Source organism: Cynocephalus volans, chromosome 2, assembly GCF_027409185.1.
Source record: "Cynocephalus volans isolate mCynVol1 chromosome 2, mCynVol1.pri, whole genome shotgun sequence".
Lineage (NCBI taxonomy): Eukaryota > Metazoa > Chordata > Mammalia > Dermoptera > Cynocephalidae > Cynocephalus > Cynocephalus volans.
In genome coordinates this window covers 111,745,718-111,768,015 of record NC_084461.1, presented here as the reverse complement: position 1 = coordinate 111,768,015, position 22,298 = coordinate 111,745,718, and the positions used below count along the sequence as shown (strand labels likewise).

The 22,298-nt window shown below is 39.3% G+C and overlaps 1 protein-coding gene across 1 annotated transcript; it reads left to right on the top strand.

Moving 5' to 3' along the window:
* Positions 1–1,118: 1,118 nt before the first annotated feature.
* C2H5orf63 (chromosome 2 C5orf63 homolog) lies at positions 1,119–20,391 on the top strand. The gene is made up of 4 exons (XM_063087982.1): positions 1,119–1,151; positions 15,491–15,611; positions 19,066–19,122; positions 19,779–20,391. The coding sequence occupies exons 2-4, from the start codon at positions 15,498–15,500 to the stop codon at positions 19,953–19,955; spliced, it is 348 nt and encodes a 115-aa protein (XP_062944052.1). The 5' UTR covers positions 1,119–1,151; positions 15,491–15,497; the 3' UTR covers positions 19,956–20,391.
* Positions 20,392–22,298: the final 1,907 nt, after the last annotated feature.

The following is a 22,298-nucleotide window of genomic DNA, read 5'->3' as shown; positions in this document are numbered from 1 at the left end:
GCTATGAGAACTTGAGCAAGTTATTACACCTCCATTTCTTCATCTGTAAAATGGTACTAATAATACTTAATAGGATCATTCTCAGGATTACAAGTTAATGAGTGTCAAGTTTTTGGTGAGCAATCAATAAATGTTAGCTTTGAGTATGACTACAATTATTATCCATCATTTTCTCATTATTTACAGCACCACCATTCAAGCCACCACACCTGGAACCTGGACTACTTAGTTGCCTCCTGACTTCCTGCTTGTTCTACTCTGGCCTATCCTAAACCCTTCTGACCTTCCCAAGGCTGAGGAATCCTTTCAGAATGGAAAAGCAATCACTTCAACCCGCTTCCCACAAGCAAAGAGAAAGCATAAAACAGACATTCCTCTAGCTGCCCTCAACACAAACCTGAAAAGCCCTGCAGTGGCTCCCGCTTACCCTCTCCAGCTGTTTCCACCTCTCTCTTCCATTACTAGTCAGTCTTCTGCGCTGTGGCCCTCCAGCCGTGCCCTCCCCTCAGCCTGGAGAACTCTGTCCCCGTCCCTTCACATCCCAGCCCCAAAGCTATTTCTATAAGGTCACACTCCTATCTTTTCGTAGGTCTTTATTCCTTTCCTTCAAAGCACTTAGCTCAATAAATGCATGACCTATTTAAAGGATAGTTCCCTACAGTCTGCCTTGCCTCCACAATTTTAAGCTTGGGCTGCCAGTTTTGCTCATCATATTCTCCATAACCTAGTTCAGCCCAGACCCAGAGGAGGAAGACAGTAAATATTAAATTAATAAATGAACGAATGCATACGCGGATGTGTTAAAATGGCCAGGACTTAGTCTCAAAAAGGTTGGCTCCCACACCTGAGTGAGGCTTATTATTAAATGGGTCCCAAACACGCAGCACGCAGGTCACTTTTCTACGTGGCATTTTTCTTTTCTTTTATTTTTTTACAGTTTGGCCTTGGTTTTTGTATCACTTTTCACGCGTAATGGCTCAGGCGCGGCCATCCTTGGGAACACTGACGGGATCGGATCCGAACCGCAGGGAGCCGGCTGGGGCGTGGGAGCGGTGGGCGGAAGTGCAAGGCTCGGGGCGGGCCTCGGGCGGCCGCGGGCGGAAGTGCCGGGCGGGGGGCGGAAGCGGCGGCGTTGGCGGCGCGAGGCTCAGGTGGGTGCCGGTGGCCCGCGCCGGTGGCGGGCGCTGGCGGCTTCTGGGCCGGACCCGCGCGCGGGCGGGAGAGGGAGGCCTGCGAGCCTTTCGCTGTGCCGCACGCTGCCTATTTCGATTGTCGTTAGAGAGGATTTAATTAAAGTGGGAGCCATAAATCCATGAACCACCGGGGGGGAGAGTGTGTGTGTGAGTGAGACGGCGCTCTGGGAAGTGAATAAATGACGGGAGGGGGAAGGAAGCTTTTGAAAAAGCAGAAAACATCTCAACTTCATGCGTCTTCCGGTGATTCACAGAGATGCCCAGGCCCGGGTTTAATTGAATTCTATGAAGTGGCAATATAATCACACTTGGCAGCCTGTTGAGAAGACTGCCTTTTTAAATAAACATTTTTGAGCGGCCATGTTGTCCCTTAATTGGGGTGAAAAGGTTGAAAGGTGCAGCAGGGAGCACTGTGAGCGCCAGAGCTCTGGACCGGCTGACTGGACCTCCACTCCGCTTTATTAGGCAAAAGCACTTTTCTGGGTACTGAACAATGAGAGAATAAATCAGAGACTGTGATATTCTCAACAAATACTTAGCCTTCTCGGTTACCCATGACAAATACGAGTTCATAACGATTTTTTAGTAAGTTCAGGGGTAGAAAAGCCCCCACTAAATTGTCACTACCGTGAATAGGCATGTGACTGTTTCTACATCTGTCTTTAACAAGGAGGGGTTTTTTTGCCTGGGTGATCTTATTCTTGTAGGTAGTGTTTTTACGGTACTTTATATTAGCGCTCTTTTAAAAAAATCACAGTATGGCCCAGCTTGAACCTAAGTTTCTGAGCTCCTCAAGGACAAGGATAGTGTCTAGGATCTGTTAATCCCAACACTTTCTAGCACATTTTCCAATATAAGCCGGTCTCTTATAACTACACATAGCTTTGGTTAAGCAGCCACTGGAGCTGTGTCTCTGTGGGTGACTGAGCAAGTTGAGGTGGCTATAGATGTCATTGTCTTCTCATTTAGTAATATTCTGAGGAATAGCTTATAAAAATGCATACAAAGCTCCCTACCAGTATTTGGAGCTGTATACATTGAGGTGCATTATAGGTGAATAACAGGGAGAAATTTTAAAAACTTGGAAAAAGAGGTGTACCCTGGAAATATTGAGTGATTATAGTTATACTGGGGCAAGGCAGAACTAATGATGGTTCAGTATGAAATGTTATAGCCTAATAACCTGGGTCTGGCTCTGCGAGGAATTGCCCCGGGGCTGGAAAGGCTTTGTTGTGAAAATTAAGATTGGGGGGTGGTGGAGGTGGGTAGGCTGGTGCTTTAGGCAGGCAGAGTCCCCAGATTTTCATTCTTCCCTGCTTGCTATGGTCAGTAGAAGCCACCTGCCAAGGAAGAATCGATATTGTTTTGTCTCCTTCACCAGAGGAATATGTGGCTATATGGTTTTATTTAGATGGACTGTTGTTGGCAGGTAATAGAAATGAGGATTTTCTGACTTGGGAATTTATCAGACTGTATTTCTATTATGTTCCAGATGCCTGGCTCTATCGTACTCTTAAGTACCCAGAGGCACTGTGGACAGATGCCTTCACAATAAGTTATTTTTATTATTACTAAAGTTTTTGTATTCATAACTTGTATATACTCTAGTTGGCTGATGCTTTCAGTTACTCTAATGCTAGGGCTTGGGGTTTCAAATATAGCAGGACCTTGAGGTGATCTGCTACATGTAGTGAGGTTTTTTATGTTTCTTATTTTAAATCTAATTTTTGCCACTGCTTCATTCAATGAGTGTACCTCAGAGGGCAGCTGGAATAGTTCCTAAATGCAGTTTTAATCTTGTTTGTGATTATTTCGAAGGGGAGAAACCATCTGGATTAGGTCTGTGTAGCTACACAGGTAGCAGAGACTAGGTGAGCTTCCTCCATCCTTCCCCTAGTATCACATAAGCAAGTTCTAGGGACAAAATTATTGGGGGAAGAATATGCAAAATGAAAAGTTTTGGCTAAGTTTATCATAGATATGATTCCATATCCATAACTCCCCATCCCAGTACAGCCACAGGAAAAAGAAAGCATGAAAACATTACTCTTTTTATTCCAATCCTTACCAAAGTTAAAGTCTTCAGAGATGAGGCAAAACTCAAAGTATCTCCTATTTTTAGAAAGTATCCAACTCCAAGGATTTCAGAGCAGTTCACCAGTAATATCTACTAACAGCTATGTACTGCTGTAGCTTTCATCACTGTGGTACTGTGTTTTTTGTTTGTCAGTCTTTCTCCTGCCCAAGATGTGAGTTCCTTAAGGGCAGGGACAATATCTTGATCACTTTTGTATTTCTAGTGCCTGGCACATGGCAAACACTCAGAACATGCTATAGAAATGAAAAGACAGTGTCCCCGAAGGTAGGTTGGGTCTATAAGGAGTGTGAAAACAACATTGGGAATGTAACAAGGTAGAGAAAATAATATAAAATAATAACCTCCTTTAGGGGGTTACTAGATGCAGTTACAATTAATGCTTTGATAAACAGTTTGGAGCATATTTGAGAATCCAAAAATGGTCACCAAACTGCCTTCCAAGGAGATCTAGCTTGATCAGTTGCATACCTATGTTGTTTTGAGTGGAATATGCAAGCTGAAAGGCTCCACCAGCCCTGTCTCTACACTCCCTCCAGGCCTGCTGTGCTCAACTCTTCACCCAAACGCCTGATTGGTAAATACTTGAAGAGTGTCCATTTGAAGATGTACCGAATTATTAGCTTACCTAGGGTACTATATATCTTGGTTTGGTCCTGTCTTGAGGATAGAGGACCTATGTATGGCCGTTATTTTAAGTGTAGGTTGCCCAAATAATATTGAATGAAATCCACACTTGTGTTTTCTACTTTACTAAGAACATTCCAAAGGAGTTCAAAGTTGACAGCCTCTTGTGTTGTAATAGAGCATTCATGTGGTATATGCTCCTTCCTTCTGTTGCCAATGGGATTGCAGCAGAAAACAGAATGTTAACAATTGGAAACAAGTGAACAACTTCTCTTTGTTCCAATACTTTTTCATATTAATCATGAAATAATGGAGAAATGATTTCTAGTTTAGTCAAGAGGGAAGGACGTGACATTCACTTATTTGATTTAACTCTTTACTTCTTAAAACAAGTAGTCCTTCCAGTCAGCCAAGAGAAAGGATACTATTATTTAGTAGGAACTCAGCGGAGGCAGTTTAGGACTAGGTTTATGTCTTAAGCTTAGATCCTAAGAGATATAAATTCAGTTTCACCAGGTTTAAAAGTGAAATTAATGGGAATCTTAGATTTAGAGATCTGAACCTCATTCTTATGGTAAAAGAACTCTGCCACCTGAGACTTTCCTCATTCTCTCGATCCTTAAATTAAACCTTAAAACATGGTATCTGTTATTTAGTTTACTCTGAGAATTAAGATGTAAAGCTTTTTGAGATTTTTTTGGAAGAAAGGAGGTTGAACTGGGAGATTCCTTCTAGTTCTGAAATTCTGTTTTGGTCTCATTATATATAAAAATATGTCATTGTTCAAGGAAAAAATATAGAGAAATGAACCCAAAAATGCAGTATGAAAGACTTAGGTTAAGTGTTAGTTTCCTTATCCATAAAGCAAGGGAACTCTCCAAAGTCACTTCCCAATTCCAAACATTTAGCTATTCTGTCAGTGATAGCTGTTAAAGAACAGAATAAGACTCAGAAGCTTGTAGAATCTCACATAACTAAGGGTTGCCAGGGCCTGACAAGAGTGGATGGTTCCCATTGTTCAGACTGAGCACTGTACTTCTGTGGGCCTATGTCTTGTTGGTATGACAAGTCCAGAGAAATGCTGGATTAGCAACTCAAATATCCAAAGCTACTTGCTACAGAATGGCTCAGAGTGAATGAAACATCATTTCAGGTCTTGTGTGGTCCTGAGGATAACTTCACCCCTTTGGCAAGATGAACTGGAAATGGTGGAATATTAGTAGCAAATGGAAGATATTCCCTGGATGGACAGATTTTGAATTGCAAACAGTAGTTTTCAGAAGTGGGATTGTATGCTTTTTAAATAGCAAGGAAACTGGTCTTACTAGCTGGTACAATAAGACTAAGATATTTTAATGAAATTGCCTTCTTTCTGGGTAGTATTAAGTATCAGAGATATCTTCAGAGAGAATAGGTCATGTTGGTTAAGAAGGCTAATGTGGAAAGGAGTCTGCGTAATTCCTTATGCACTTTGTTCCCATCCCTTGAGCTAGAATGATTTTGTCCTCATCTTAATGCTATCTTTATGGAATGAAGGAATTTTCAAATTGGTTTTTAAACTCTATTAAGTCCTCATGTATGATATAACCCAACCACATTATTCAGATTTTTTTTTTTTTTGGCTTTCAGGAACAGCTTTGCAGCCATTATGTCATAATTGAACTGAATATTGTTGCACAATGAATTTGGAATATGGCTGGCTTTGCTCTGGCTCCAGGCCAGTAGCTGAGTCAGTATTCTTTGGGGTTGAGGATAGAGGGGTGGGGTGCAGTGTGTGCAAACCCTGTTGTGTTAATAGGAATTAGTCCAGAATCCCCTTTGGACTCCTAGGTACTAGAGGGAGTGTATCATGAGAGCACATTACTGTTCTCAATTAGCATCATCACTTTATTTTTCTCAGTTGAATGTTTTTCTGGAAACCCTTCCTTGACATTGTCATGTGCACCAATGCTATTACTGACTAGACTTCTCTGAAGCAATGATCTGGAAAGTATGACTGCTGAGGTCTAAAGATTCTAAAACAAACTCTTGCTTACACTGAAGATTCCTCTCCCCTTCCACTTCGCTTTTGTCTGTTTACTGCAGGCCGAGGCAAAGATAGCAGTGCTTTTGGACGTGGAGGAGAATGCCAAGATGAAGAGAATCTGTCATTAAAAACAATCTTTAAAATGTGACCAATAGTAAGAAAGAGAAAAGCATTATTTTTTCTTTTGTGGGTAGCTTTTCCATCTGGGATGCTTAGACAGTTGCAAGATGAGTGCCCTGCTACTCTCATGTCACCTCTTCCATTTCCCAACTCAGTTCTTTCTGACATGAAGACTTCCCAGTAATGATTGATGAGTGAAAGAAGGGAGTTTTCACTGAGCAAGTGCCTTTACAGTTCTTCTTGGATCTGTAACTGAATTTTGGTCCTCTTTAAAAGGCTGAGTATTTTAGGCTCCTATGGGTAAAAATTATATCAGGTTCTATGTTCAAAGCTGATATAGTCATAGGCCATTCCCATGGCATTTCTTCAGTGTGTGATTGCCCCTTCAGTGATCAGGAGGACGTTTGAGGCCAAAGCCTGTGGGCACGTTTCCCCTGGGTCTCTGTGAAATGATACAACGGGAAAAGTAATAACATTTCCATTGTTCAGTTGACAAAACTGAGGCTTAAAGAGATGAAGATTTGCCCAGCATCTCAGAACTAGTTAGTGGCGGTTGCCTTTCTCTTTGGTGTTTATGAAATACTCACCTAAAAATATACTCAGAGAATTCAAACATGCTGAATTCCAACTGAAACTCTCTGTGAAGAGTAACTTTAAAGCTCTAAATGAAGAATTATACCATTTGTGCTTAATTCCCCTAACCCTTGTTCATTTAAATTTATTTTGACCTCTTTAGACAATTAATTCAGAACTGCTTGGAACAAGTTTTGGCATTAGAGATTATCAGTGAAATCCAACTTTAACATTACCTAGGCAGCTTGTGTTTTGACATACATGAACTGAGGATTTCATTGGTAAAATAATAATGGCACTGCATTTTTCCCTCTTTGTAAAATAAAGGCAAGTATTGGGAATGGGCAACTGGCAGGCAACTGGCCTTTATTTAGAACCTATCAAGAAAAACCTTGATTCCTCAAATACTAAATTTCAGTGCCCTGTTCTGTAATTTTGTGAAACCTGAATAAAATAAACCAATAGTTGGTGCCAAGGTATTTGCTAGTTAGTCTTATCTAGACTTAGTGACGTTCTTAGTAGCAGATCTTTAATCAGTGATATCATGTTTTAGAAATTCTTATTTAAGTAATGTTTACAATCTGAAATTTTTAGCTATTTCTGTTTGAAATATTTTTCAGTTTTGCAGTTCCCTATTTCTGAGACTGTTATTACTACAGATTTAAATCTTCCATTTGAGGTCAGTAGAAGCAAATTTCAGTCAATAGAATCATTATTATTAATATTTATAATACCTTATGTTTCAGTCCGTTTTGTGTTGCTATGACAGAAATGCCTGAGACTGGGTGATTTATAAAGAAGAGAGGTTTATTTGGCTTACAATTCTGGACAGCTGCATCTGGCACGGGCCTTGGGCTGCTTCTACTCATGGCGGAAAAGTGGCAGGCAGCTGGTGGGTACAAGCAGATCACATGGCGAGCGAGGAAGCAAGAGAGAGACAGAGAGGAGGCGCCAGGGTCCTATAAACAACAAGCTCTCTTGGGAACTAATAGAGCGAGAACTCACTCACTACCCCTCCGCCCCCAGGGAGAGCATTAATCCATTCATGAGGGATCTGCCCCCATGACTCAATCAGTTTCCAACACTGCCACATTGGAGATCAAATTTCCACATGAGTTTTGGAGGGGATGTGTTCCAAACTCTTATCACCTTACTTTTTGAATTATTTAGTAATCAATACTTAAGCCTTCTCTATTTTACTTTATAACTTATACAAAGATCTTTACATTTATTATCTCTTTTTAAGATAGCCAGTCAACTTTTGCCTTCACCCTTCCCAACCCACTGTCTTCATCCTCATTAGAAATGTCTCTGTAGGAATGGGTAAAGGGTCATGAAAATCAACTACAATGTATATTGAGAAGTTAAAAGAAAAAAGAAATGTCTCCTTTTAGCCAAGATGTTAAATTAGGCAAGAACCAGTCAAGATAGTTCATTGTAGGGGTAAGCATTGTTTGGAAGATTTAATTCCTTTGGAGCAACATCAGAAGACACATCTCTTCTGATTTGTGGTAGGTGATTTCACTGCTCCTATCTACTCAAGCCCTAGTCAGTCTATTTGACAGTGGGCCACTCCCTCATTCTGGAAGCACGTTCTCCCATTGGCTTCTGTGGTGATGAACTTTTCTTGTTTTCCCCCCAACCTCACCAACTGTTCTTTCTGCCTCCTTTGCTAGTTCCTCTCTACCCAACCTCTAAATGTTGGATTGCCTCAGAGAGCTGTCCTGGGCCCTCTTTTACTGTATTTTATAGATGATCTCATCTAGTTTCACAGTTGTAAATATAACTGATGGAGACTGAAATTTTTATCTTCAGCCCTGGCTTTTTTCCTGAGTACCAAACCTGTGTATGTTATTCTCTATTCAAGCTCCAACATGTTCCCAACCAAGCTCTTGGTCCCACGTATTCCTCAATCTGTTCCTGGTTTGGTTTTCCTCATTTTAGTAAACGGTACTGCCACCTACCCAGAGGCTGAAGACCAAAACTGGGATTGTCATTACCGTCATCTTTTCTTTAATTCCTCATGTCCAATTCATTGGCAAGTCCTGTTGGCTCTGTTTCCATTCTAGTTCACACCATCATCCTGTCTCTCCCAGAATACTGCAGAAGTCTCCTAACTGGGTCTCTGCTCCACTCTTTACCCCCAACAATTCATTCTTCACAGAGCAGCTAAACTGATCTTTTAAAAATGTGTATGAGGTCACATTACTTTCCTCCTCTAAATTTAATTGTTCTTAGAATAAAATCTCAATTCCTTAACATAGCCTACAAGGCCTACTTGATCTGACTCCAACTGACCAATTTTTAGCCCCATCTTCTGCTTGTTTCCCCTCATCCCCTGCGTACTGTTCTTTAGCCATACTATCCTTTTGTTGTCTTCCAATAAGTCTGTTTATCCTCACCTTAGGGCCTTTGCATTTACTGTTTCCTCTCCCTGAAATGCTCCTTCTTCAGATCTTTGCACCTTCTCATACTTTAGTCTCAGCTCAAACAACAGCTGCTCAGAGAATACCTTATTTAAGGAACCTGCCTTAGTCACCATCACATCACCCTGTTTTACTCTCTCCCCTGTACATATTATTATTTGACATGGTCTGACATTAAAGTGTCTCTTTACAAGAATGTGGACCCCATGAAGGCAATGTACCTGCATTCTTGTTCACCACTGTACCTCAGCACCTTTAATGGTATTGATACATGGAAAACGTTAGGTAGTTGATAAATGAATGAACAACCTTCATCACACACCTAGATTGTTGTAACTGACCTCTAACTCTTTTCCACCTTGATTGTTTTCTCCCTTGCAGTCCTTTCTTCATGCTGCTGCCAGATTAATCTTCCAAACACTGATTTTTATCACCACCTTCATTGGTTCCCGAGATATACAACAAATCTCACATTGCTTAACCACCATTAAAAATCCTCCACAGTCTCATCTTAGTCTGCCTTTCAAGCTTATTTTCCATTGCTCTTCAACAGAAGTCTCTTTACCCATTCAGGTTTTCCCCACCAAAGGGCATGACATTCCTACCTCAATACCTTTGTGACCAACCCCAAATTTGGAATGCTTCCCCTTCTTTTCTACATATCCAAATCCTAAATGATCCAAGAACCTTCTCTTGTGAAGCCACCTCCAATCACTGCCCATAGTACTGTTCTTTCCCTTTCTCTTCTAACCTCTGAAGTTATGCATTATATGCCCCTGTTGAAACATCTATATTTCTAATTTACCTGTGCATATATATATGTCTTACCTTCTGACTAGATTTTTTAGCTCTTCATGATTTGGTGTCATCTCTTACTCATTTTTAACCCTTCTTTTCCTCCTGTTGTGGAACAAAGGAAGGAATGATATCATTAGTTTACTAAACATTGTGAAGACTGACATAATTTTCATTGTTTCAGTTATGAATTTAACACCCTTATCCTTAATCTACTGAAATGCATCTGTTATTCTTGGTACTTGTATCTAGCACGTGGAGTTGATTATGCCATGTGAGAGCTGTGTTTGGAGGAAAGAAATGGGTTAAACACGAGGCAGGACAAAGAAAAATGTAATAGTTTAATTTTACTGAGAATTAGAAGGAGCTGAAGAGGGATTGCATGTACTAAGTAGTGGATATGTAAATGCCGTAACCTTCAGTGAAATTGTAATTTCATTGGATAGGTAAGGCCCACACTTTAAACAGCTAAAGAACTTTTTCACAAAGCAATGTGTTGAATGCAAATTAATGTAGCACCCATTGAGTCCAAACCGTGGAATAGAGACATCCAGGTAGTTGGAAATCCCATGATCATGCTAATAATTTGAAGGGAAATAAAAAAGAGTTTTTGTCTATAGGCATTCACAGGACCAATCAATCCTTTGTGGAGACTGATTCTCTGGTCCCCTGTGTGGTGAACCTGTTGGCACTGAAATGTGGAAGAAGAAGCTACAGGGAGAGAGTGTAGTATGAGGAGCTGCTTCTCACTCCCCCTGGCTGGGGCATGATGTAAGCCTACTCGTGGTTTAATGTGTTATGTGGAAGCAAACCAGCAGTCCTAACTGTCAGAATGAAGCTGAGCGGCGCCATGTACAACTGGGCCCACAGGTGGGTGGTTAGCGCAGGATCTTTATTGCAACATCTTGCCTGAGTTGGCTCCACCTCCTCAGCAGTTCCCCCTGGCTAGGTACCCTGACTGCAGTGGCAGAGATGCTAGAAAAGTGCCTGAGATTCCATCGATGCCAGTGAGTTAGGTCCTCACTCCAGGTTGAGCTTTCTACACCCCACCCCCTATTTCTGTTCTATAGCCTCATTCTACCCCTGCTTAGCCTCTTTGGAATAGACACCTCAAAGTGTCTGCTCAATTTTCAGTTTTGGTTTTGCTCCTATATGGTGCCTCTCCTTGTTGCGCTTGGCTCCACGAGGGCCATTCTCTCTCTTATCCTTGCACCCAAGAGCCCAAGATAGATGCTCACTTGTATAGGAGGGAGGGAGATTTAGACACAGCTGACTGGCCACAAGCACAGAAGAGCACTGGGGAGGCATCATTTGTCCCTATTTCTCTGGATTACATAGAGTCCACTGATCCAAATGAGTCCCCTAAGAGCAACCTCACCACATTACATAAACTTTCAGAAACCTAAAATAATGGGTTTTGTTCCCAAAAGAGGTGTGTGTGTGTGTGTGTGTGTATTTCTAGTCATTTGGGTAAAAATAGGAATGTTATACTTAGATGGTAATGAATGTGAAATGGAGCACTTAGCTTCTCACATGGCACAATTGACTAAACAGAAGCACTGAGCCTTTCTTTATGGGACATAGGTTCAGCAAGAGCTAAGGTAACAGTGTTTGGTTAATGTCAGCTCAACATTAAATTTACATTATGCTCTTGTGAAGAAGCTTTAACGTTATCTGTTAATAATCAAGGTGGTACCTGTGCTTAGGTAGACTTCTTGATTTTGCACATGAACCAGCACAGCAACTTGCTGATGAGGGATCATGTGAGCTTGGAGATTTGGTGTGCCAAATGATTCTTTGTATGAATAAAAATTCCGGTCAGTGAAGGTCAGTTTCTCTACTCAAGTGAGAGCAATGTTGTTTCCCTTCTAATCAGACACACACAGTGTTTGAAGAATCCAGAAGCCCCACATAAGTGATGTGCAGCCATAGCCTGGGCAGCTCCTCATGCAAGAAATGAATAATCTTTAATAAAGGCTCAAACAAACCTGGCTTCTTTTGTACTGTAATTGTTTGCTTTAATGGTATGCTTTTCAGTTCTTTGCAGGGAAAATGCTATAAAATTAAGTTATCTTACTTATTCTGCTTCAAGGAGGGCTGGATTGGTCCAATCAGTCCTCCCCACATGCTGTATTTGATTCTGTGAAGAAGACCACTGCAGTCAGCCTCAGTTTTGTTAAAAGGCCAGCATTCCCTTTCTCTTTCAGGGTGATCTGTCCCTCTGAGGGACACTGGACTTGAAACAGCAGGAGTCACCCTCTTTATTGTTAAGACTGTGGAATTTGTTTTAAACTCATTCTAAATCCAGTCTTATGCCTTTTGCTTTTTTTTTTTTTTTTTTTGGTCTGTGACAAAGGTGACCCAATTGTGCTTCTTTGATATTATGAACACAGCTCTTTTTGCTCATATCACAGAGGCATATAACAAAATAGAAAGGATAAAATTGTGTCTGTGTGTAGTAAGGACACATATTTCATGACTAAATTCAATGACATAATCAAAAAAGTGTTGTCCTCTCATAGTCATGAGCTAACAAGCAGAGACTGCATTTCAGGATTTCTTTTTTTTTTTATAATGCTGAGATACTGTTCAAAAATAATAGAACTAATGAAAATGTCACATTGACAGAGTAGTCCATATTAAGGTTTTACTTCAGGAAGGCATGATTCGGTGAATGTGACATTGACAGCAATGATCTTAGAGTTTACAGTTAGTAAAATGTTCTAAGAAGAATATTACAGAGTTCCCATTGGAGTATATCATTTTTCATTTTATTTTTTATTTTCTAGAATTAAGTGGACTCTAGGAATTAAGGAATTTTAGCTTTAGTATCTGCTTAGGAGAGATGTAGGGAGCTTTTTCTTTATATCAGACTCTAATATAATTTATAATACAATCTTTCTAAAGAAAATAAGTTAATTTAACAGTATGGTAAAAATACATGTACCTTACAGTATTTGAAAAATATGCAGGTAGTAAAATTACATAATACTAAAGCATCTCTAGTAAACAAGTGTGCCATGTCTGATTAAAAACATGTAAAAATGTTGAAATGGTGAATAACAGTGGAAAAGAGAACTATTGCAAGTAGAATGATTGTAGTATCACTGAAGACTTTACTTAGCTCTCCAGGTTGGCTGAACAAATATTCCAGCAAATGTGGAATGAATAGCAACTCTGTTTACTATGACAGATTTTATTTGTCTTGGGTGCAACCAAGACCACATGCTGTGTTTTATCATGTTGGAAATACTGAAGCAGACTTCTATTGTGAATGTGAATTTTTTTTAAAGCCTTAACACCTCGCTCTCAACTCAGCTAGGTAAAAGTAATAAGTTTTTCTTTCCTTACCAGCCAGACATCAATAAATCTCAAATCCCTCCGCTAAAAGCATGTAGCTGCAGTTCACCATCCTGGTCACCTCCATACATGGCCTGATTCTTCCATTTCCAAGGGCTGTATTTCTGCCTTTAATAAGCTGATATTTGTTTTCTTTCTCCTCCATGTATAGTACAACTTCTCTAACTTCACATCCTAGGAGAGTGTGCCACTACTAGCATAGAGCCTTCTCAAATTCAATGATGTAGAAACTTCTACCTAGCATAAACATAGCTAACATTCTGTTTTTCCCCCTCATTTATATCCTGTGTCCACAAAACTGTGTTTAGAAACTGTGTCTCCAACCACATTCACCTACTGGAGTTGTTGATTGTGCTGAATTTATACAAAATGTGTATACCAGGTCTTAATACTTAGTTGGGAATAGCATAGAATATTGTGAAATTGTTTAGATCCTCTTTGCACCTTGGAATAACTCTGGATAGCAGATTCATGCAAAATTCTCATCACTTTTCTTTTTTATGAATTATCAGGATCATTTAGTTAGCAGGGAGATCTGAATAGAAGGAGAAAGAGTAAGGGCTTAAGAGTAAAAGAAAGATCATAGTTTTCATGGATACGATCTTTTCTGTCCTGTGGTCTCTAGTTTGATATGGGTTGGTGGTTTTCTCTAGAGTCATGTCATTCTGTTTGAAATGAGTTTAAGGCTATTCTTACACTGAAGAGCCTGGTTGCCAGTGAGATTAGCACTTAATACAGTCTTGCTCCTGGAGCAGAACAGGGCAAGATTTGAGATGGTGGTAAAGGAGTTAGAACCAGCTTCAGTGCCCTAGCCCAAAATCTTGTGGACACCCTGAGGGGCACTAACCAGTTATGATATGAGATAGGCTCAAGTAGTGACTGCTATACATACTATCTGATCAGGGTTAGAGGAGAGATTAAAAGAGAGTGAGAAAGGCTCACTCCAATACTTTTAACATTCAAACAAATATTTGGGCAGCTGTTATGTGCCAGGTTAGTTGTGGGTGCTTGGAGATAGAGGGATGAACCTGCCCTTGTAGAACTTACATTGCAGTAGAGGGCACATCAATAATTTTTGATAGTAAAGGGCAAAATAAAACTATAGCAAGGAAAGAGGATGGAGAGTGATGGGCTGGCCAGCATTGGTAAGGTAGTCACTAAGGAGTCTCCAAGGAGGTGATGTGAGGCCCAGGCCAAATGAGGAAAAGCTACTTAAGAGCTCCTTATGCAAAGGGAAAACAAGTGCAAAGATTCTACTGAAGGAATGTTCTTTGGGTATTCTAGGAACAGAAGGAGAAAGAGGGGAAAGTGATGGATGACGTTGGAGAGAGAGAGTCAAGTGAAGTTAAATGATGATCCCAGGAATGAGTTCATGTTAGGAATATTGATAAATGATAAAGCCAACAGTGTACATGTGTTTTTAAAAGTGAAATTATAATTTTTTTTTTGTTTTAAGGACAAAGCTGGAGGCTCAGTAGAATAACTAGGATATCTTCTGTCAAGCCAAGTAGCAGAATGAGAGAGCTCCAAAGCCTACTGTTCCACATACTACTATTACCAAGCTGTTCTTATTGGAATATCTCCAGTAGAAACAACAGTACTTTTGTGTATGAGGTTTTTGAAAGTTATGACAGTCTCCTTTCAAAATACTTATTAAGGAGTTGAACAGATTTTTTTTTTTTTTGACAAGTTAACTCTACCTATTTCTCCCCTATAGTTCTGCTAAGTATGGCTTGTGTTTCTCCATCTCTTGCAGTCGAGGGGCGTAGATCTCATAAGAGATAGCTTGAACCCCTAAACCTTCAGCTGTGGACTTGTGCTGCTTACTTATCGTTTCCCTTCCCATGGCAGTGGCTGGGTGTTGTTGAATGCTTGCCAATAAAATAAGCTATCCCTGTGAATAAAAACCATCTAAGGAAACCTCCACATTTTAGGGGCTCATCAGGATTCTGGCAAAATCTGCAGGTAAAATTTAATTTTGTATTCAGATTAATAAACCCATGCAGTTTACTTACAGAAACCAAGTGATATGGCACACAACTAATCCATAAATATGGATTTTTTTTCCATTCTAAATTCTGTTTTGTTTGGAATACAATGAATGTTGAAGCATCATGGAGACTTGCCAAACTTCTGGGCCTCTCTGACACTCCTGGACTCGAAGAAATAATCCTGAAGCCTTAAAATTCCATCATAAGCTTGCAACTCATTGTTGATATTGTAAAGAACAAAGTCTAGGGCACACAAGTTTACTGGTTTATTTTTCTTTTGGCAGAATTAACATGCTCTGGTTTCAAGGAAATAGCATGCAACTTGCCAAATCCTCCTTTGGACTCTTCTTGAGAAATCTCTCTGCCTCTAAGACAACTCTGCCTGTGCTAACCTTGTTCACAAAGGTACAGAGTGAATAAGTAAAATTACTATTTTAAAACTAAAAAGTACTAAAATTATTGGATGAGAAAAGTTGTATATTTAAGAAAAGGTGACAAAGTTGAAAATTGATTCCTAAGACCTGTGTCTTCATTTTTGTATCAGCAGTAACTCTGTTTCCTACCCGGACACCCCATTGTCTCACAATTATCAGAGGATAAATTAATATATTTAATGGTCATCTGACCCCTACATTGAAAAAAAGAATTATAGGTTTATAATGTGACGTTTAAAAAATGTATCATATAGAAATGCAGTGAGTTCTCGTTATTTGTGGTAGTTACGTTCCATAAAGTTGCTGTAAACACTAAATTAGTGAATACTGAGCCATTGCTCCTAGGGGAAATACAGGATTAGGTTCCCGTGAGCCTCTGGTCACAATATTTTCATCAACTGATTAAATACACAACTTTGTTTTATGTGTGCTTCTGTTTAAAGACACCGTATTTAATATATATTGCTGATTCATTAACGTTGAACTCACAGCCAACAGCACTATAATTCATGCCTGAACAAAACTTATCTAAAAGCATATTTTCACCACTAGGCATATCACAGGCTTCTTGTGTTTAGGAATACTAGATAGCACTTCAGCACTTGTTTAAACTGTGAAATCACCAAAAAAAGCACAAAAATGTAAAAAAAAACATGGCCCTACATGGACCATGAAAAGGACACTAACTGACAATTGCAGTGTGAGAGCTGAAACAGAAAGGCAGAGCATGACTTTGTACGACTGTAGTTTAAAATGAGCGCTCTGGGCAACTCAAATTTTCACCACTCTGCTGAAATGCACATGTCTGAATGACTGCAAAAGCACTTTGATTTGGGTTTGAACAAGTAGGCAAATTCACACATATGTAGTTCCTGAATAATGAGGATTGATTATACTTATTTTCTTATCCCTAACACCAATTTTACACCATAAAGTTAGTTTAAAAATTTTTTAGAGCTCTTTTCCCTGAAAGTTATACACAAACATTACTGATTTATTTTTGCTAATTAACATCACCGTGTGTGATTTATAATCAAAAAGGAAATAAAGTTCAGAGTAATAGAAGTAACTTTTATAAATACTGAAATAAATTCAAACACAAAGGGTCTCTTTTTAATAGGTTTTTCAGATTTGAGGCATTTTAGCAATTTGAAGATATCTGACAGTTATTTAATAACAAAGTTTAAGTAGTTTTTAAAAATGAATTTCTTAATGAGCATATTTAATTTAAACTACTTTTCATATCCATAAATAGATATTGTACTGTTGGAAATTATGGAACCAAAAATATCTCTTCATCTGGGAGTATACAATAGGAAACACATGTGAGAATTAACCACCAAAAGTAAATACTCCCTTAAGGCTAGTGATGCTCGCTCAACCTAATTGTTCTGTACTATTTTTCAGTTTGGGCAGCAGCTCAGATAGCTAAAAACATTTGTTAAAAAACAAAAAGAAAAAAACTCACCAACCTTCCATTCATCTTAATATTTGTACTGAACCCTTCATCTGCACCATTAGACACATAATGAGATATCACTCCCACCTTCAGAAGTTCATAATCCAGTGAAAGAAACACTGGTCTCTTTCGGTTATAAATAATAGAAGTACTTCCCAGAGTGACTTAAACAAAAAAGGGATTTTATTGGTTGGTCTGGTTTTGGGAGTAGCTTGATTCAGGAATTAAGCATGTTACCAATCTCTTCAGCTTCACATCCTCTGGATTAAATCTATTCTAACTCTGGCTCTTCTCATGGATGACTGCAGCAATTCCAAGTCCCAGATCTAACATCTCAGACTCCTACAGAAACTCTAGCAAGTGTTGTGGCTATCTGTTGGCTCTGATTGTCCCATTCTGAGCCAATCGTAGCCAAGAGGGATAGGATGTGCTGGTTGCCTGAGCCTAAGTCAGGTCTTCTACCCTTGTTGCTAAGGGATGGAGTCAGCCACATGCTTAGAGTAATTCCTGTGAAGCAAAATCACAGCACTCTTGCTACAAGAAAGAAGAGTCGGAGTTGGACAGCCAAACCAACAGATGTCCACTACAGTTCAGGGACAGAATAAATAACAAGTGCCATGGAGAATCCTAGAGAAGGATATTTGAATCATCTAGACCCCTGGGTCTTATCCTTTTTAAAATTTGATGAACCTTTCTTCATAAAAATATATACACATATTTGCATGTGTAATTTGCATAAACTTCCATTGAACCTAGGTTTAAAAAAACAAAACAAAAAACCTGATCTAGGCTCTTCTAAAGTTTTTAATGTAAAAGCAAAACTTTGGTACTTTTGGTACTTCTGTAATTTAGCATGTTCTTGTTTTATTTTTGCTTGTAATATCCTATGCTGACTTTTTGAAACTTTCTCAGAAAATTTCAGCATGATTATCTTAAAACATCACAAGTTCTCATTGATACTGATAATAACATGGTAAGCCTAATTCTTTTTCCAGGAAATTAGGGCCAGAAAGACCCTTTGACAGTTTGGGTCCTTTTCTCAAAACAAGCTGTGAGTTAAGCTGGAGGAAGGGCTTCTCTTTTATATGATAGCTCATTTCTTCTTGTCACATTAAAAAGCAGGTTTTATATAAGTATCAGTAATGTTGAGTCTATTTTGAGCTCATGCTAGAAAACCTATTCCAAGTCCCTGTTCATAGTAGTCAAGGGCTGAGAAGCCTTTTAAATCTGCCAAGGATTTCAATATAAACCAGTCTGTATTCTCAACAGACTTCTCCACTAGGTGCAAACCACAGTGGACACTAAAACTTGTCTTGCTCTTCAGGGAGAATTAGTCCAGGAAACCTATTGCTGACACTTGTGATAAAAAAACAGACAAAACATTATGAATCAGTACAATTATCATCTGAAGTGAATAGAGCTTTTTTTCTCTGGTTAAAGATGGGGCAATCTAACTCCATCCAAATGGATTTATTCCTGTGTTAGGAAAAAACAGGCTGGCAAAACTCAGTGCTCCCCAATCAAAATAAACTTTAAGCCCTTCTAGTGGTGTCAGCCAGGCCACTGGCTGTGTATGAGCCCACGAAGGGACTCCTGACCCAGGAAGGACAAAGCCCTTAGAAGATAGAAGATAGATCAGTGAAAAATAACATGCACCTAAATTTCTCTCTCTCTCTCTCTCTCTCACACACACACACACACACACACACACACACACATGCACGCACGCCTAGATTTATGGAGAAAAATCTAAATAATACAACCAAAAGATGCAGAGAGCCCATCTACCATGAAATACTAGCTATTTATAAGATTCTACGGTAGTGTTTTGCTTTGGAGGTAAAGCAGTGTAATTAACCTGGTAGAAAATTGTCCTTTAAAGTAAGTAAATCTTCTTGTGGTTTTTTTGGGTTAGGCCACATACATACTTTGGGTTTAATGGCTTTTTTTTTTTTTCTTCCTGTAGGATCCATGCTCCCTTTGTGATGAAGCCAAGGAAGTACTCAGGCCTTATAAAAGCAGGGTAATATAATACAGCAGGGCTTTTGTGTATATGGAATGGATATTGTATGTGGTATAAAGTATCTGCCTGGATCCTTTCTTTAGGAAGAGTTTAAATGGTTTTTCATTTAAATTTTCTTTCTGTTCTTCAGAGAGAGAGAGTTTAGTGCTGATTTCCATAAAACTCATTACCCCTAAGTGTTTTTGTCTGAGCAGTACTGGTTTTCTTATTCTGACTCTTAATATGAGTCAAAGTTAACTAGCAGGTGCAGCATTTGTTCTTTCTTTAAACTTTTGTCCCTAATCCTTTCATCTTAATTTGTAATTTCCACGGAAGTGTCTTCATGTAGCAAACCATCACACCTTTCACATTCTTACTACCAAAACACTTCTCAGGCAGCTTCCTAACTGGGACACGTTTCATTTAATTGGGAGCTGAGCAGTGCCCCTGATGCTGAATGTAATAGGTGTAACAGAAAAGTAGCAAGATCGAGAGGTAGGAAATATAATGAAACCAGTCAAGTTTTGGAAGTCAGGGACGTTAGATCGCTGTGGACCTAAAATAAACAACAAAAACCTCTCGGCATTAGAAATAGTCTGGGGATCAGTTTATCACTGCAGTTTTTGCATCGTTCTGTGGTCTCTAAAATACAGAGATTTAGTCTGTCTGCGTTTCAGTTTATTTTACAGGAGGTGGACATCACACTTCCAGAAAACTCTGCTTGGTATGAAAGGTATAAATTTGACATTCCCGTCTTTCACTTGAATGGCCAGTTTCTGATGATGCATCGAGTAAACATCTTGAAACTTGAAAAACAGCTCCTGAAACTTGAGCAGCAAGGTGCTGGAGGCTGACTGATGCCCTCATGATTTTCTACCCTCTCTGACCATAAGGCATCTTCCTGAGGAAATGACCATGACCTCATACTCCTTTTGTCACTTTCACAGAGCCTTAAGGATGTTCTGAACTCACTGGTGCCAAATAAATGTTGACATTCCTCTTCTGATTGATGGAAGTACCCATGTGGGAACTATTTACTTATTGGCATTTTATAAAATAAGAGGAGTATAGTGGCAGTAGGGGGTTGCTGGAGGGAGGGAGAAGTACATTTGTCTTATTTATTTTTCCCTTTTGTATTAATACAGAAGCACTTCACAGTCACTGGACAGAGCTGTTTTTAGGAGGAAGGCTCTGCATTCCTGATGCTGCCCTGGAGGGCTTAACTTTTAAATGAAAGAGTAAATGCTCTTACATTCAGTAGATAAAGTGAAATGTGAATTGTTAATAACCGTGCACAGTCAATAAAGGGATGTTTTAACAAATACATCTGCATGAAACCTATTTCAGTGGGACTTAATAATACCTGTTTAAAATTAGAGTTCATTTTGGTTGGGTTGAAGAGAATAATTATCCTAGCCAAAGAGGCTTCATTTGAGAAAGACAAAAGATATAAACCCCCAAACATATGTAAGAATCTCAACATGCTTTACACATAGTCAAGGAATTGATTCGTAATATTTGAGGACTGCCTTTAATAGTTATTCAATTATCATCAATTAATTTAATTTAATTTATTATAAGACAGTAGTTTTATTGGGTTTTAATATCTTGGGGAAAATTCACTTTGTAACTGCACAGATACATCATCTAAAGACAAAATACTCTTCATTCTATGTAATGTATTAAAAATGTAGTTGTGTACCCTTATTTATATTTAGTCAGGTTCTGCCAATATAGGGATAAATTCACTTAAAAACAAAACTGCCTTTTCCTCTTAAAATCACCTCACTACATTACTGTCTGTAATGAAATTCTCTTGTGAACTATTTGAATGAATTTGGATATTGTGAGTCACTAGATTTTAATTTGATCAGTATGACTAAGTATTAGAAATTATACAATATTACAGCTAGCTGACCTTAGAGGTATTTTAATACTATCCCCTTCATTTTATACATGAGGAGAACTCAAATTCAGAGAATACCAGGGACTTAGCCCAAGATCACAAAGCCAGTCAGCTGACAGGCCAGGGTTTGCCCCCCAACCCCAAGTTTCCAGTACTCCCTGGACTCACTGCAAGGACTTCATTGTGTTATCTCACTCACAGTATCCCCAACCATTCTGAATCTAACACGTATTTGGAAGCAACTTAAGCCCTCCAAAGTGACGATAGAAAAAAAAAAAAACGTTTACAATTGAATAGCGGTGTTTGTAATTGACAAATTTCTAGATATTTGTTATTATAAATATTTGTCAATATTTGACATTATATTCATTGAGCCCTGTGGTCGGCAGAATTCTCGGATGACCCTAATGATTCTCACCCTTGTATAATTCTGTCTCCTTTGAGTATGGGGGGAAATATCCACTGCTGTGATTATGTTACATTCTATGGCAAAAGGGAGGTAATCCTGGATGGGCCTGATCTAATTAAGTGAGCTCTTTAAAAGCAATGAGTTATTCTGGGTGGTGGCAGAGAGGAAATCAGAGAGAGTACTCCAGCTAGCCTAGAAGAAAGCGAGTGTTCATGATGTGACTGCCTTGCGGGACCATGTGGTAAGAAACTGCGGGTGGCCTCTAGGAACTGAGAGTAGTTCTTGGCCAATAGCTAGCAGGAAAATGGGGACATCAGTCCTATAGCTTCCAGGAAATTAATTCTGCCAATAATCAATGAGCTTAGAAGAGGAACCTGAGCCCCAGATGAGAACTGCAGTCCTGGCCAACATCTTGGTTTCATCTCTGTGAGACTCTGCTCAGACAATCCAGCCACACCACACCTAGACTTCTGATCTACAGAAACTGTAAGATAAAAAATTAGTATTCTTTTAAACTGCTAAATGTATGGTAATTTGTTACACAGCAATAGGAAACTAATGCAATCCTTACAACATTGGAGCACAATGGTAGGTACAGCCCTTGTCTTTGAGACACTTGCTGACTCTTGAGGAGCAGGGAGAGGCAAGTTAATAAAGCATAACAACAGTACAGTGAGAGCTGGAGCTGAGACATGTAACATGGTATAGCAGCTGGATGCAGGACGTAGCAGGAAGGCTTCCCAGAAGAGGAGACTTAAGCTAGGTGTTGATATTTGAATAGAAGCAAGGGAGCGGGTCAGGTGAGGACTGTGTTCCGTCCTGAGGGAACAGTACCTGTAAAAAAGGATGTGGGAGGGCATGACACAGTCAGGATATGGCAGG

Bases quoted from the DNA above. Each gene is read 5' to 3' on its own strand.
- C2H5orf63 (XM_063087982.1), top strand. From the start codon at position 15,498: ATGCTCTGGTTTCAAGGAAATAGCATGCAACTTGCCAAATCCTCCTTT. The intron at 15,612-19,065 runs GTACAGAGTGAA...TTCTTCCTGTAG, and splicing joins TGCTAACCTTGTTCACAAAG to GATCCATGCTCCCTTTGTGA. The intron at 19,123-19,778 runs GTAATATAATAC...TCTGCGTTTCAG, and splicing joins TCAGGCCTTATAAAAGCAGG to TTTATTTTACAGGAGGTGGA.